Genomic DNA, 18,057 nt, shown 5'->3' on the forward strand with positions numbered 1-18,057 from the left:
CCCTTCATGGTTTAGCCTTTCCGTTTTTGATGGAGAGGAGAATGAATTTGGCTTTGCTTCTAATCACGTTTTGTTTGAAAGGATGTTAAATTTGCAACTTGCTATTTTTAATATAATAAATATATTGAAAATAAATATATTGGTGTCTGTGTTGTTTGAAATGTTAAAATTTACATTACAGCAGTGGTTCTTAATCCTGGTCCATCTCTTCAAAATGTGCAGATCTCGGCAAATATTCCTGATTATACAGAATAAGGAACTAACAGCTAAGATATATATTGAGAAGGTAAAGAAGATAAAATAATTTATAAGAGTAGTAATGGACAATATGGCTTTTAATATTTATAGTTATATTAATAGAATATTTCAAAACAAGACCCTTTAGATTTTCAGAGAACAGTACAAAATAATAAAGGCAGTTCACGAACTCTTTAAGTGGAATCCTTGCACATTAGGTTTGAGCCCCCTCTAGTGGTAAAGTAAAGAAAATGTGCACCTCTTAAGTAAATGAATGAAAGAAAAACAATTTGATATGGTCTCCTTTCCCACGTACTGCCAAAAGCAGAAGCATTAACCGTTACGCTTTTTTTGCCTAGAGGTTGCAGACTTTCCTTCCAGTGGCTTGGTGCTGAGCTGATCAGGACAGACCAAACACAGCTGTTTGTGATTATTGGAAAAATCGTGTGTTTAATAGATTTATGACATTGTAAGGCTGTATCAATCCGATTATAAAGACATGTTTTATAGAACAAATGCCCCCAGTGAGACCAAAAGTATCAACGATTTGAATGGGCCCGAGCTGGGGTCTCAGCATAAGATCTGTTTGTGAAGCACTAGCGTCCTCTGGAGCATGAAGCATGTTGTTGCAGACCAGCCCTAAAGTTTCCTTACACCGTCGCTTAGTTTGTTTCCAGGGGGAAATGATTTCAGTGACACCTGCTTTAATTGAACGCGGTAGGACTGATTAACTCTCGCTTATGTGGTAAGTGCTTTATATTGCATTTCGAAATAACGTTACTTTTGTTGAAAAAGAATCAGTGAAACGAAAATAAATAAATAAATACAAATAAAATAATTGGTACGGGTTAAATGTGGGCCGAGTTCAGTATTCACAATGCCTTGCAAAGGGGTTAGACCCTTAGCTAGGTGTATTTTAATCACTAAATGCGTTGTTTTTGGTTGAAAAAAAAAAAAAAGTTTAAAAAGTATAAGTTTTAAATGACAGCATGTCTGGAGTTGGCAGGCAATGTAACATTTCCCACACCACAAAGCACATATTTTATTTTAATAAAAGTATGAATTGATGGTGCAAAATGGATGTAAATACAGCAAGGTGGTCTGTTTTAATCTGACATGTAAATCTTGAACAGAGTGTCAAACACAAGGGCTAAAGTAACACTGGAGTGTTAACTGTTTTACAAAGGCCTGTTCACAATCTGAATTATAGAGTAGTTTATGCTGTTTTTTTTTAATATATATTTTTTTGCTGTCTACAAGTGTTTAATGACAAATCTTAACAACTTCACTGGTGTGAAACTAGCACATACCCTTAATGCTTAATTGTATTTTCTTACATAAAAGCTATCATAACAGAAAGTTTTTTGTTCTTTTTTTTTCTTTATCATTTTTTCACTTCTGAAAACAACATGGGCCTTTTTTCACAGACTGTGGTAATGCATTTCCACAACAGTTAAAACTTTGTTATTTGTGAATTGTTTTATTTATTTATTTATTTGGTCTTTGTCTTATGGCATGACATTGCAAAATTAATGGTTTCCTGTTTGCCTTTATAGAAGTTTACCCTGCTTGATTGTTATATATTGGCCATTAAAAAAAAGAAAGAAAAATAAACACTGGTTGACCCCTAAATACAGAATCCTTTATGAAGTACCATAGAAAAGCTTAACAAGGTAACTGCTTAATTATAAAATATTATATAAAAATAATTATACTTGCTAGTAATGTTCAGGTCTTTAATTGTGACATTTTATAATCTGTTTTTTAAGGTCTAATAATAAGAATGAAATGTTCCCATCATCAGCTGAAAATTCAGGTAAATAATTTTTATTTTGCTACAATGTTATGTACAGCTGCCTTGTTCTTGTTTCTGAATGAGGTCAATTCCCATAGCACTCTCAAATAATCACTGTCACTTGTCAAATGTCCAGGGAAATGCTACAATCAGCCATTATTTGGATCGTTTGCATCTTCTGAGGACTTTGAGACCAATGGCTCTGACAGGTAAGAATTGTCAGAGGATCTTTCTTGTGCTTTTCTGAAGAGGCAACAGAAATAGCTCTCCTATATAAAATGCTGGAGACATTTGACATTTTTATTTTAAAGGTAATCTGTTCGGTAATATTTTATAATAAGTTTTGGAAAAGGAAAAAAAAATGTTTAAAAATAAATATAACAATTATATAAATTGTAAATTAAATTAATATTTTTCAATATGTTTTTCTAAATTATATAAACTTTATTATATATGTTACTTTTTAATCCAAAAAAGAAAAAGTTTTATTGTATAATAATGCTACCATTTATTTTTTTCAACAGATATGGTGCCTATGAATCTTTTGGACTTGGGGCTTTGAACACTGAAGAAGCAGATAGCGTTTTTGATCATTCTAATGGAGGGTACAGTGACACTTGTTCATCCTGGGGTGCAGACGCCTCGTCAAATTGCATCAGGCCCTTCGTCATGTCTTCCCAAAGGTCCAGGTCTCCGTTTTCGGACAGTGGCAGAGAGAGTTCATACTCCACATCCAATCTCTCCGATTACTCCAGCCTGAACTCTCCTTCACACTCTTGGTCAACTCCGATTGGCTCACGGGGCAGAGACATGCACCCATATGTGCACAGAAACTACCAGGGAATAGGTGCTGCTGCACCTGAGGCTAAAGGACAAGATTTAGGGGTACGTCTGGTGTCTAGATTATTAACTGAGCAAAAGCAATGACTTTTAGTGTTGATCTCTTTTCTTCCACAGTGCTCTAGTCAGAACCCGTCTATTTGCATAGAGAGATACTACTCAAAATCAGCTGCTTCGGTGATTCGAGGGACCAAAAGGAAGATGATGGAACCAGTACCTCCTTGCAAGTTGGTAAAAAAAAAGAGGATAATCAGAGCTACTCCCAGCATAAGCACTATTGTGGGTATGTGATCTGCTGCTTTGTTAGACCAAACAGTTTCCATAGTTAAATTGTTGCACTTTCTTTATTGTATTTTTCAAAAATGTTGCCTTGCGTTGATGTTTACGATGCTTTTTTTTTTTGTTCTTTCTTTAGGACCGCACATTTCAAAGGTAAGAATTCTCAATCAAAGATGCCTCAAAATCAAACCTGTGATACTAGAGCTTTTCTTTTCTGCAGGAGAGTTGTATTTCTTCCCATTCCAAGGAAATGAATAAAGAGCATGGTATGTAATGGCTTTTATATTTCTATTAATTAAATTGGAAAAGATTAAATTAATCACCATACTTCAGTGCAAGCATGGTTTAAAGGGTTACTTCATAAAAAAAAAAAAAAAAAAAAATTGTCATTAATTTCTCACCCTCATGTCATTCCAAAGATGTACATGGTCTGTTTTAATGATGTCCTTACTACCTTTCTGGGTCTTGAACGAATCACTTGCATTGCTGTCTTTGAAGGGTCAGAAAGCTCTTGGATTTCATCAAAATATCTTAATTTGTGTTCCGAAGATGTGTTCTAAGGTCTAACGGGTTTGGAACAGCATGAGGGTGAGTAATAGTGACAGAATTTTCATTTTTGATGAACTAACCCTTTGATATTTGTGTGCAGAGCTTGGTAGGAAAGTTCGAGCCAGAGAGAAGCGCAGAAGACGACGCAAGAAGAATCATGAAAAATATGGAGACAAGCACAGGTGATTACTAAAATTTTACTCATCACTTGTGTTTTAAAACACTATCTAGATTGATTTGCTGGATATAAATTTATTATTTAAATCGATTATAAAAATAAAAAAAGCAGTGAAATGATGACTTGTGATATGTAGAAAGGCCATAGAATTTAAACTGCAACTACAAAATCTTTCAAATTACCGTATTTTCCGGACTATAAGTCACACTGTTTTTCATAGTTTGGCTGGTCCTGCGACTTATAGTCAGGTGCGACTTATTTATCAAAATTAATTTGACATGAACCGAGAGAAATGAACCAATAGAAAACATTACCGTCTACAGCTGCCAGAGGGCGCTCTATGCTGCTCACTGCTCTTGCAGTCTACACTGAAAACATAGAGCGCCCTCTCGCGGCTGTTGACGGTAATGTTTTCTCTTGGTTCTAAATAAATGCGACTTATAGTCCAGTGCGACTTATGTTTTTTCCCTCATCATGATGTATTTTTGGACTGATGCGATTCATACTCAGGTGCGACTTATAGTCCGAAAAATACGGTAGACATTTGCATCAGTTATTCAAAAACATTTAGCAATAAATGTCGTTAAATGCAAATTTCTGTCACTTTAGTATTCATAGCGTGTAATTTATTTGTTTTTTAGGTGGGCTTTTACATGTGCTTTTTGTAAATTCCACACATTTGAAGACAAAGACATTGAGAAACACTTTGGAAGCACATATCACAGAGAGACTCTTGACTATATACGACGGCAGGCCAAATTTGATGACAAGGTCATCAGTTTTTTGCATGTAAGACTTTTTAAATAATTTTCTTTCCTTCATGTTTTAGTCTTGATTTGTATTATATTTATTCATGTACATTTACCCCATTCTGATATTGCACAGGATTGCATGGTTCACAAGTTTCATAAAACTGTCTCTACCCTACACAAACTCAAGTCTACCTGTGGACGAAGCAAAGATGAATGGGCAAAAATAATGGAAGGTATGACTCTGCTTAAGCCAACATCACATTATAAAAATGCATTGTATGATAAATAAATACATTGATGTATTGTAACTCATTTCCCATCATTCTGCATACTACAAAGACAAATATTGACAGTCTAAACCTCTTCTTACAGGCGTGACAGAAGATGATTACATGACAAGAATGGAGGTGGTCTACTGTGTTGCATGTGACATTTACATTCCTGTGCTCTTCAGCTCTGTACAGCAACATCTTCATTCAGTCACACACCTCAAGAGCAAAGTGGTAACAGTACTCTGTCCTCTCTACTCTAAATATCATGAACTGTCATTTTCATCTATATATATATATATATATATATATATATATATATATATATATATGGGCTTTTTTCTCATTTCATGTCTCGTTTTTTCCCCTCCTCTCAAAGGCTTATAAGGACCAGTTAAAAAGAGACAGCGTGGTCACAGCTAAAGCCATAATAAATAATGATAATGTGAAGGTGCGCTATGAGAAGTACATGAAGGTAATGACGTTTGTGGTATATTAAAACAATTAAAATTAAAAAATATACGTTTCTTTTAAAAGAATATTTAAAGGTTTATCTCTTTTTGTTTTACAGGGAGAAGACCCATTTGCATTCGATGCAAGTGACACAAGTTCTGATTCTCAGGATCCTGAGAGATCTGATGATGCGGAGGAAGATGAAGAAAATAGTGCCTCATAATAATGGACAAAAGGAGAATTGAATGGAGAAAAAGAGACAAGAGGAAAGGACTCTTTGTACTGTACTTTTCTTTAACTTCAAATGCTCAGGAATCTATACATTTCACATCACCTTGCAATGTCCTCTGATAAAGTGTAGGCATTTTTCTCCCTTTTTATTATTGTATTCACAGTGCAGACTCCGATGAATTCCGTCTACTTGGGTCAGATTGTACTGTGTTTGTAGTATCTGTGTGAGTTTGTAATAATATTTTTCCACTGTTCTGAATGCCTTTAAATTTTACAGCTTCATAATTAAATGCAGATGTTACATTTTGTTCCCTATAATATTTTGGATGGGACATTTGCCTTTTCACTGTTTGGTTTGAGATGAGATGGTGTGTTTACCATTAAATTTTCACTTTAAACTAGACGTGCTTGTTGTGAAAATATGTCAGCATTATCATTCATTTTACTCATTAGAACTTTATGTAAGACCATCTGTAAGAGTACTTGCACCAGCTGCACTGGAAGTTACTGGAGGAAACAATGACCGCTCTGAGCAACTTCTGTTTTACACGCGTATTTTACTGTAGAGGTGCATCTCAATAAATTAGAATGTCGTGGAAAAGTTCATTTATTTCAGTAATAAAATTCAAATTGCAAAACTCGTGTATTAAATAAATTCAGTCCACACAGACTGAAGTAGTTTAAGCCTTTGGTTTTAATTGTGATAATTTTGGCTCACATTTAACAAAAACCCACCAATTCACAACAAATTAGAATATGGTGACATGCCAATCAGCTAATCAACTCAAAACACCTGCAAAGGTTTCTTTCAAAATAGTCTCTCAGTTTGGTTCACTAGGCTACACAATCATGGGGAAGACTGCTGATCTGACAGTTGTCCAGAAGACAATCATTGATACCCTTCACAAGGAGAATAAGCCACAAACATTCATTGCCAAAGAAACTGCCTGTTCACAGAGTGCTGTATCCAAGCATGTTAACAGAAAGTTGAGTGGAAGGAAAATGTGTGGAAGAAAAAGATGCACAACCAACCGAGAGAACCACAGCCTTATGAGGATTTTCAAGCAAAATCAATTCAAGAATTTGAATGAACTTCACAAGGAGTGGACTGAGGCTGGGGTCAAGGCATACACAGCCACCACACACAGACGTGTGCATTAAATTTATTTGATACGTTTCACATTTTGAGTTGAATTACTGAAATGAAATTTTCCACAACATTCTAATTTATTGAGATGCACTTATGTGTAGTAAATGTGTGTGTGGATGATACAAACCTACATTTTTATAATTCATGACTGAAAACATTTTGTAACATGATTTTGATGTGCCATTTACATGGTAATGCAATGTCTGATTTTAAAATGGGTTTTAAAGGATGAATTTTGAGATTTTATGTTTTCAAGTGATACATGACTTCTGATGATTTCTAAAATGTGATAGAGAAAAAGGCAACGAGGAAGTCTTTTTTTTAAACAAAGCAGCTCCTGCAGCTGGAGTCAGTGCTTCAAGAACCACTACACACAGACGTATGCAAGACATGGGTTTCAGCTGTCGCATTCCTTGTGTCAAGCCACTGTTGCTGAGTGGTCCAAAGTTTTGTTCTCTGATTAAAGTAAATTTTGAATTTCCTATGGAAATTAGGGTCCCAGAGTTTGGAGGAAGAGATGAGAGGCACACAATCCACATTGCTTGAGGTCCAGTGTAAAGTTTTCACAGTGAGTGATGGTTTGGGGTGCCATGTCATCTGCTGGTGTTGATCCACTGTGTTTTCTGAAGTCCAAGGTCAATGCAGCTGTATATCAGGAAGTGTTAGAGCACGTCATACTTCCTGCTGCTCATTCATTTTCCAACAGGACTTGGCACCTGCACACAGTGCCAAAGCTACCAGTACCTGGTCTAAGGACCATGGTATCCCTGTTCTTAATTGGCCAGCAAACTCGCCTGACCTTAACCCCATAGAAAATCTATGGGGTATTTTGAAGAGGAAGATGCGATATGCCAGAACAATGCAGAAGAGCTGAAGGCAACTATCAGAGCAAACTGTGCTCTCATAACACCTGAGCAGTGCCACAGACCGATCGACTCCATGCCACGCTGCATTGCTGCAGTAATTAAGGCAAAAGGAGCCCCAAATATGTATTGAGTGCTGTACATGCTCATACTTTTTATTTTCATACTTTGCAGTTGGCCAAGATTTCTAAAAAATCCTTTTTTTGTATTGGTCTTAAGTAATATTCAAATTTTCTGAGATACTGAATTTGGGATTTTCCTTAATTGTCAGTTATAATCATCAAAAGTAAAAGAAATAAACATTTGAAATATATCAGTCTGTGTGTAATGAATGACTATAATATACAAGTTTCACATTTTGAATGGAATTATTGAAATAAATTAACTTTTTGATGATATTCTAATTTTATGGACAGCACCTGTACACACACACACACACACACACACACACACACACACACACACATATATATATATATATGTCAAATTTGCCTTACGATAAAAAAAAATGCAATAAAAAAACCTACAATTATCACTGTGCTAACATTAGCACATGCTTTAACTGGGTGGGTTGGGAAAATGTGTTACTTGCCCTTTTTTTGTAATTGTTTGTGAAAATTGCTGGCAGTTTCTGAGTTAAAATTGTTTCTACATCAAATGTATATGCAGACAAGTGACAGATTATACAATAAATGCTTGTTGATATTCCATTAGTCAAGACCAAAAAGAGCTACTTTTGATATATAAAGATGTTAAGTGTTGCTTCTGAGTCGAGGGCAAGTGTTTTTTCTTCTAGATGCTGAAGCTCCCATTTTAATTGGGCATTAAACCCAGTGAGAGATTGATTGTAAAACTTTTATCTAGGATATGGCCTTGGATTTATTTGTGTGTGTGTGTGTGTGTGTGTGTGTGTGTGTGTTGCCCAAGGGAAAAGCGCACAAATCCAGAACTGGCACTTTGTAAGCACTTGCACAGATGATGAGCAGTAATTATGCTTTAATGATTTCTTAAGGGCATCTCCCCCTCCCTCCCTCACTAGTTCTCTCTTTATGTCTTTCTTCTTACTCACTCCCCCTAAATTAAGACTTATTTTGAAAACATTTGGTGATGAAATGCAGCTTAAGTTCTCTAATTGCCACACAAACCTCATGCGGGCATTTTCGCTTGGCATCTTTGATGTCACAAGCCCCTGCCTGGGTAGCGATTGGTGCTTATTGGCTGTAATTGGGACAAGTTGTTTTAAAAAGGGCATCCGCTGCATGACTTTGATGGCTGCAGTGGCCTCGCCATTGCTCAGAGTGGAGGAACCCTCCCCCCAGCATGGACACACGAGCACTAAGGCCCTGTCACTTATTAAAGGAGGTTGTCACCACAAAGTGACAGATGTCCTGATAGGATCTGGCTGAGTCTTTGGCCCCCGTCTGGCTTGTTAGTACACATGGTTCAAGGGAAGAGAACTGTTGGTTGTTTTAATAACTGTTACTTGTATTCTTCGGAGGCCTCCATCTTTCCCACCCTATGTTACTTGCTCATTCTTCACCATAAATCCATCTCCGTCTCTTTCACTCTCCTGCTAGGAGGTGTTTTAAACCCTTCGTAGCTGCTTTTAGATTCTGAGCTCTGTTTTCGTTCTCTCCCTGAGGTGCTGGCCTTGTCATGTCAAGGGTTCAGTGCCATCCGAATGTTTCTAAAGCTCCATTTTCGCTCTGCGCTGCCCCCCTGCTCGTCACATGAAGATGAGGATGGTGTCCTGGGGTACACACCTGGCACTCTCAGTCCCTCACTATCCCCCATCAACCCTAAGCAGCCCTCTGGAGAGCGGCCCGTCCTTTTAGGTTTTTTTCCACAGGTAAAATTGTGAAAAACCTTGCAAGGCCCCTGGTTCCCCCGGAGGTAAAATCTATAATGGAGTTTTGATTCAAGCTACAAGGGCCTTGAAAATGGACTGTTTTAACCACATAGCTGCCTTTCAGAAGGTCAGCGTTGCACCGAGACAAGAGAAAATCATTGGGCCAAACAGGGCTGGAAAAGGCCAGAACTGCTCACCACAAATTACACACCAGAAGAATGCCATGCAGAAATGCATTTTTTCCCATAGCAGGAACTTTTATTTGTGCAGTATGGCTTTTTAAACTTTCACATTTTTCAACATAAATTATTCAGAATGTTAACTTATTGAATTACCAAATTAATAACAGTTTTCATGCATGCGGTGCTCCACTCTCAAGGATAAAATGTGGTGGGTCTGCACATGTAGGATATCCTTTGATGATTGTGTGAGGTCAGAAGTAGCTATAAAGAGAATATTTTTATTGGTGTCCAAATGTGACTTGTAATATTTAGTTCTCTATTAGTTGAAAATATTTGTACTAGTAGCAAAAGACAGAGGGCGCTATAGTATAGCGTTGCAGTATTCAGTGGAAGAGTATTTTTTCTTTTTTTCATTTTTCTTTTTTCTTTGTTTTACATATTCAAAGGTTTATTTCAGTGTCAGTCAAGGTTTTTGTCATTTGATGTCAACTGACACATAACTGTTCTCTTTTGTAAAGCTCTAGTTATATTCAACACAGTCTCACTCTCTACTCGTCAAATGTCTGACGCATGGTCAAGTGATCTGGCGTCACTTTTTTGACGCACTGGGTATACCTTTGGCGTTATTTTTCAACGTGCAGGTTAGTCCGATAGACTTCTATAGAACTCAGCAGCGTTTAAATTTGACGTCTTGGTTCAGCACACCGCAACTACACTGAATAAATAAAAATAAATAATAGGCTACAAAAAAAATTATATATGACAGAGATCGTTTTTATCTGGCCCTCCAACTTGTTTTTAAGGGTTTAAATATTCTCGCAATCTGATATCAAAGTGATCTCTGTGCCAAAGCTTAGCGCGTTCATCAGTGGTGAGTTTAACAACACTCAACTGCAGGTAAAACAGCACTCAGCGGTGAGTTTGACCAAAGCAACGCTCAACTGCAGGGAAAACGACATAAAAAGGTGAGTTTAACAACGCTCCAAGGCGCGTGCAAGTAAGCAGTTTAACCGTTTTCTTACAACCCATTTCGCTTATCGCTTATTCATAGTTCATCATCTCTATGAAATCACGTTCAAGAAGTCTCATTCAGCACACATCGCGATACTTGCCATCAGTTTCCATGTGCCACAGGGTCGGTGAGTAGATATAATTACGCTCTTTTAATGCCTGTTATAAAATGTATTCTGTCTTTATTAATCAGATTAGCGCCATATTGTTTACTCGCTGTATTATATCAGTCATCCGCGGCTGTCTTTGAGTTTCATTGCGTTTAACTAAATGAACACACCTGCTAACTAGTGTGATTAAACCCTGTCGGTCACGTGACGTGCCATAGACTTTCAATATATTCATTTCATGTCAAAGATGTAAATTTGTAGTAAAATCATGGTAACCACGACACGTACAATAGCAACAAATTAAATTTGAAGTTAAAACCCAGGAACGGGACATTTACCATGTTTTTGCCACAGTAACTATAGTTCTACTATGGTATATTAATAACCAATACAACAATACAATAATCATCAAACTAACTTTGGTTGTACAACTGTAATGGTAGTTTTTGATGTGCTTTTATATGACAGATATCACACATTTACTGTACCATGCTTTTGATACATTTTTATGTAAATCCAAAAAAAGTAAATAAATAAAAGGAAACATTTTTCCCTTCCTGCAGTTCATTCATATCAGTTTATATTTTAAATATTTTGCTCACAAAACATTATTAAAATTCTGTTTATAATTCTATTTTATTGTACCCCTCTCCCTTTCTTATTTTTATTATTATGTATTTTTTTTTAGCTGAAAAGATGTAAAGGAAGCAGTCATCCCTGTGGTGTTTGTGGAGAGGTTTTCCTTCAGAAATGGAGAAGACTGAAAGCTGCGGAGGCAGACATTTGCAGCAGTAAGTCTGTGTTGTTTTTACCTTTTTATCAAACTGCTGTTATAAATTGCACAGCATTTGTTGTTTCTTAAACTTTTGCACTGTCCAAATACCCACACTTGCCATCTTTGCACTTGACCAATGGATTATTTATTTGACGTATTTCCTATGTTTAGGCCAAGTGTTCGAGTGAGCATGATGACCACAAGTGTGTGTCGAACTTTTCATGACCTGATGACTGTGTTTCCCAATCCTGATCCTGGAGAACCCCAGCACTGCACGGTTTTGGTGTCTCTCTTATCTGCCTTGGAGTCTTCACTGATGAGCTGATGATCTGAATCAGGTGTGTTTGATCAGGGAGACATCTCAAATGTGCAGTGTTGGGCTTCTCCAGGACCAGGATTGGGAGCCACTGCCTTATGGGACACACTTAAGTGTTTACAGAGATTTTTAGTTTGATCATTCAACTTTGCATTTTAAAATAAATTAATTGAAAAATTAATTTCAATATCTAATTATTATTATTATTATTATTATTATTATTATTAATATTTTACATACATTGTAAAGGTTTCCGTGACCCCTTGTGAGATCTCGACAAAAGGTCTCACAATTTATTCCAAAAATTGATGCATGATGGGATACACTAAGCCTGGTATAGAGCTCCGGAGCGGTATTGGAGATAATGTGGGTTTAGTGTTCATTAAGGGCACTGCGCTTTGGCATTATTAAGACTTGCGCACTACTGATAACAGTCCTGTTAGCTTGTAATAATTTTTTTTAATATATATATGAATATAGCTGTATAATTACACACACACATACGCACAGTAATGTATAAGATGCATGTAATGTAGTAATATTTTTCTTTCTTTCTGTCTTACAGGATTGTTTGCAGATAATGCTGTTCAAGCTCAACAGCTCTTTTAAGAGCTAACCCTCACAAACCTTCCTAAAAACTAAAAGAGCTATTACTGAGTCTCAGCGAATTTTGCCATGATCAGCTCTTCCCAGGTACATTTGTTTAAAATATTTCTGAATCAACATTTACTCATCAAATGCTCTGGTCTGAATCTTATTTTAAATTAACTTAATTATATGTTTAATGAGCAATGTTAATTGCACACAGAGTAAGATTATCTTGTTTTTCAGAAGAGAAGGAAGACCAAGGAAATGATTTGCTCATGAGGAATAAAGACGGCCATCTTGAGCCCAAACAAAGACTGAAGTCCTCTGGTATGTGTGTGTTGAAGCAATGCTGTGCAATGCTGTGTTATGTGTTACAGCACTTTATGATTTTATCTCACAGGACTGTTCATCTCAGCCGTAATTTATTCTTTCTATGTTTTTATTCTTAATAAAAAAAAAATTATATACAGCTATTACAATTAAATCATGTAGGCAAAGTGTGACCCGAATATTTTTAAACTTTAAGTAAAAAAAAAAAAAAAAACACCAACTGTTTGTCTTAAATAAAAGAATACAAGTTTTATAAATGTTGTATTATAAATTGTGGATTGATAGTTGATTGGTTTGAAGCCAGGCCTTACACTAAAACACATTTGTGAGAGAAGTCAGGAACTTTGAAGATAGATTAGAGAGGGGGAAAAAGACACATTTACTGCAACAATAGATGAATTATAGAGGCAAAAAATTCTGTCACATGCTAAGGGGTGTCTCATGAGCAAGTCTTTGCCTTAATTCTTGCAGAATGAAATTTTTATTGCAGTATTTTAATTTGTACAGATGATCTCATCAACCAAATGAGGGGTTTTGACCAAGTGATGCTCTTGAAAGGACTGAAAGAAGAGGATGTGGTAAATTGTCTTCAGAGAAAAAGCTTCTCAAAAGGTCTTAAAACAGCTTGAAGAATGGTAAGTGTACAGTACTACAAGGGTCATAGTTGCTCACCCTGCTAAAATCACACAGAACATAAGCTGAGCTCTCTGTCAATTAAACAACTTAATCTGTATTGTGTGTTTCACTTTGACCAGGTCTGGGATCTTAGGACTGAGAGATCCTCTGGCTGAGAAAAGGCTACACCACACCAGTGCTGGATATCAACCACAAACTGTTTCCAGACACGAGAGAAGAAGAACACGATGGGGAGATGAAACCAGTTTAGATGTGATGATGGGAATCATTATTTTCTGGAACAGTATCACATGTCTTAAATGTATCACATGATCTGTATCACAGTTGACTGGATGGATTATTTTTACTTTTAAGGACATTTCATCACTCATCTGTGTGAACTGATTAATTTATGATATTAATGAATTTTTGATCCATTATTATTTTCCTTGAACTGTGTTTGTCTTGAAGCTACTTTATCAACTTCATAGTCTATGCTTCAATAAAAATAATATGGTGAATATTGTGTGTTGAAAATTCTTGGTAAATTCATAATTTTACTAGATACTGTAGGCTACTATGGGTTTATTCTACACTTGAAAAACTACATATTAATTACCAGGATTATTTTTTGCTTAAACATTAATGACACCTGGAACAACAATACACCAGAAAGTTAGTATTGTATATATTTAATCACAAATATGCCTATATATATATCTATATAAAGGGATTTACTAGATGAATTATTTTGAAAAGCCATTTACTTTATAGTTACAAACACTTGAGGGATAACTGAGAATGTAGCAGGAATGATCAACATGGATCTTGTACTGCATTAAATCCAAGAGCACGCACATTACTGATGTTCAGCATCTGAGGACCCAGATAAGGGGATGAGGAGGACATTTTTACACTGATTGTTGCTAATTAGTTAATATATATAGTATTCTGAGTACTCCATGAATTATTCCTTGTGGAATAGTGAAGTATCACAATGTGTATAAATTGTCCTTGATTATTGCTTAACAGTGGGGAATAGATAATGGCATGTTGTTGCAGGTTTATCCATTATATTTATTACTGTTAACTTCAAAAATAAAATAAATAATCTATAATTTTTATTATTAAATCATTTCTTTCTAATTTTGCCATGTTTCATCAGATGGCCTCACCATGTCCTGTCAAAAGCTTTACTGCTCATGACATAAGAATAAGAAAAGGTTAGTCTGTGAAAACTGTCAGATATAAATGTGACTCAGCTCAGTTTGTTGTCCATTATGAGGAGAATACATACATGTAGGTTTTACTGCCCTTCTACCCCCAGGGGCCCAGTAGCACCCCCCGGAAGAGCCAAAAACTGTACATTTGAAATGGCTGTAAATCAGAGTCCAATTAATGAATCAAAGAGAAAACCAGAAGAATTTTTACTTATGCTATGCTGATAAAATAATGTCGGGCACAGTTTTCAGAAATAAATGGAAATGTTTCATAAAGCCATTTTAAATATTGCTCCCTCTAAAATACCAAATTTCACTCTGTCTTTCAATTATATCATAGAGGTTTACACAATGAAACTATTCATATATCCAGTTTTCCATTAAATATATTATTTATTTCATTTCGTCAATAAAACGATTTAAACTACATTACCCACAAGCCTCCGTCGTTCTATATATGGAAAGGCGAAACTAGGGGCTGTTTTTTGTAGTTCATCGAAGTTATGATTAGGGTTAGGGTTAGGATCTCGCTAAAGAGGTAATTTTCCTCAACATAGCAACCCTTAATTGTTGACTTAATATATTACTAATGTGATAATAGTAGCAAAACGTTCTTTTGTAACACGATGCGCTGTTTAGTATGGGTTAAAGGATAGTCCAACCACAGACAACCCTGCGATGACAAGGGACATTGACAGCCAATGATATCAAAGCTGAGCAGCGGCGTCACGCTTCCTTATCCATTTATGACCGATGACTTTCGTTTTTCGGCTGAAGGGATAGATTGGTTAACAATCAATAACATTTGCTACCTATTAGATTGTGTTTTATTAACGTCTACACCTTCCTCCAACAATAATGCAAATGCGCTAATTATTGTTTTCAGCTTGACAAAAATTGGGCAATATTGATGAGCACATGGCCAGCATTCGCAGTTCTATCGAACCGATTCCTCTCATTAAATCTTTTTCTTTTTTTTCTAAGACAGGTGCATTTTCTAATCAAATGATTAGCTTGTAACATTTAAATTGCATGTTATGTTTTGTTTTAAATCTATAAAAATTATTCACTTTTGTTTTTCTGTGATTTGCCATTCTTTACCAATTGAAATCTAGCAATAAAAACAGAGTTAAAAAAACTGATTCAAAGACAAATTGCCCATATAACTGCACTGCATCCTCTGTCAATAAGTTGTTTTTGCCACTATGAAGAATACAAATTCTTTGCAAATACTTTTATTTTAAAAAAAAAGTAAATACAGATAGTCTTTCAGAGAACACTGAAGAATTTATTTGACCAAAAAGTGATACAACACACTGTTTCAAACTCAGAAAATAAAGACCATGAAGACATGCATGTCAAGTGTGCAATATCATCTATAAACCTCCATCAGCACAGCATCAAATAAACACTGATTGTCCGAACAAAGGAAGAAAGATAACGTTCAGGAAAACAAACACCTGCTACATAAAAATGCAGAAATAAAACTGACAATAACATCATTCACTTCATGACTGGAACTAGGGGATGGCTGTGCATGAATACGTCCTTTACGAAAACTCCTGATGAGAACTGATGTTTGTTTTTTTATGATAAAAGCACCAGAAGTAAAGTTTACTGTATGAAGCTTGAAAAAGAGAACACAATGCTTTATCAATATAAAAATACTATTTTCAACCATTGTTTTGATCACTGGTTCTGTTTACAATATATGGGTTGCTGGAAGGTCACAATGTATTCATTATAAGCTTAGAACTAAAACAAAACTGCACTGCAAAGTCTAAACACTAATCAAGGGAGCATTTCTGTGTGTGTTGGGAAGATAAAGAGTTAAAGAGGTGAGTCCTTGTGCATGATCGAGAAGAACATCATTATCTGCGAACAATCCTGAAAGACAGAAAGGAAGGAAATATTATTACATGCTACTTTTAGACCATAAAACCAGCCTCTGTAAAGATGCTGTATAATTATATATTAAATGCATCTATTATTAAAAGCTAGTCAATAATAGCAAGCTATATTCATATGAATTATAAAAAAATATATTACATGCTTAAAGGAATGTAATCAGTAGTGTAATTGATCTGCTCACGGAAACCTTTCCAATGTATGTGAAATATTATTAATAATAATAATAATAATAATAATAATTAGATACTGAGAATAATTTGGTAGTAAAACAAAGTGTTGCATGTTTTCTTGGTGTACAGAAAAGTATATTTATTTTGTACATCATTTGCAACTGCTTTTTTTTCACTTAATTAGAAGCCCCCAAAATTAAATTGTCCTCTGTAATAGGGACTAATGAAAAGAGAATTAGAATTTATTTTAAAATGCAAAGTTGAATAATAATCAAAAAAAAAAAAAAAAATCTCTGTAAACACTTAAGTGTGTCCCATAAGGCAGTGGCTCCCAATCCTGGTCCTGGAGAAGCCCAACACAGCACATTTGAGATGTCTCCCTGATCAAACACACCTGATTCAACTCATCAGCTCATCAGTGAAGACTCCAAGACCTCAAAAGTGTGTTTGTGAGATAAGAGAGACGCCAAAACCGTGCAGTGCTGGGGTTCTCCAGGATCAGGATTGGGAACCACTGTCATCAGGTGATGAAAAGTTCGACACACACTTGTGGTCATCATGCTCACTCGAACACTTGGCCTAAACATAGGAAAGACGTCAAATAAATAATCGATTGGTCAAGTGCAAAGATGGCAAGTGTGGGTATTTGGACAGTGCAAAAGTTTAAGAAACAACAAATGATGTGCAATTTATAACAGCAGTTTGATAAAAATGTAAAACCAACACAGACTTACTGCTGCAAATGTCTGCCTCCGCAGCTTTCAGTCTTCTCCATTTCTGAAGGAAAACCTCTCCACAAACACCACAGGGATGACTGCTTCCTTTACATCTTTTCAACAAAAAAAAAAATACATAATAATAAAAATAAGAAAGGAGGAGGGGGGTAAAATAAAATAGAATTATAAACAGAATTTTAATAATGTTTTGTGAGCAAAATATTTAAAATATAAACTGATATGAATGAACTGCAGGAAGGGAAAAATGTTTCCTTTTATTTATTTACTTTTTTTGGATTTACATAAAAATGTATCAAAAGCATGGTACAGTAAATGTGTGATATCTGTCATATAAAAGCACATCAAAAACGACAATTACAGTTGTACAACCAAAGTTAGTTTGATGATTATTGTATTGTTGTATTGGTTATTAATATACCATAGTAGAACTACAGTTACTGAGGAAAAAACATGGTAAATGTCCCGTTCCTGGATTTTAACTTCAAATTTAATTTGTTGCTATTGTACATGCCGTGGTTACCATGATTTTACTACAAATTTACATCTTTGACATGAAATGAATATATTGAAAGTCTATGGCACGTCACGTGACCGACAGGGTTTAATCACACTAGTTAGCAGGTGTGTTCATTTAGTTAAACGCAATG

General features: G+C 35.5%; 1 protein-coding gene across 1 annotated transcript; it reads left to right on the plus strand.

The window, feature by feature from the left end:
• Nucleotides 1-801: 801 nt before the first annotated feature.
• LOC113050648 (DBIRD complex subunit ZNF326-like) lies at nt 802-6,117 on the plus strand. The gene is made up of 14 exons (XM_026213847.1): nt 802-982; nt 1,794-1,910; nt 2,007-2,053; nt 2,169-2,241; nt 2,557-2,917; nt 2,990-3,155; nt 3,288-3,304; nt 3,372-3,417; nt 3,801-3,882; nt 4,520-4,667; nt 4,764-4,863; nt 5,003-5,133; nt 5,279-5,374; nt 5,471-6,117. The coding sequence occupies exons 3-14, from the start codon at nt 2,026-2,028 to the stop codon at nt 5,573-5,575; spliced, it is 1,353 nt and encodes a 450-aa protein (XP_026069632.1). The 5' UTR covers nt 802-982; nt 1,794-1,910; nt 2,007-2,025; the 3' UTR covers nt 5,576-6,117.
• The last annotated feature ends 11,940 nt before the right edge of the window (nt 6,118-18,057 follow it).

This window comes from Carassius auratus, chromosome 31 (genome assembly GCF_003368295.1).
Source record: "Carassius auratus strain Wakin chromosome 31, ASM336829v1, whole genome shotgun sequence".
Taxonomy (NCBI): Eukaryota; Metazoa; Chordata; class Actinopteri; order Cypriniformes; family Cyprinidae; genus Carassius; species Carassius auratus.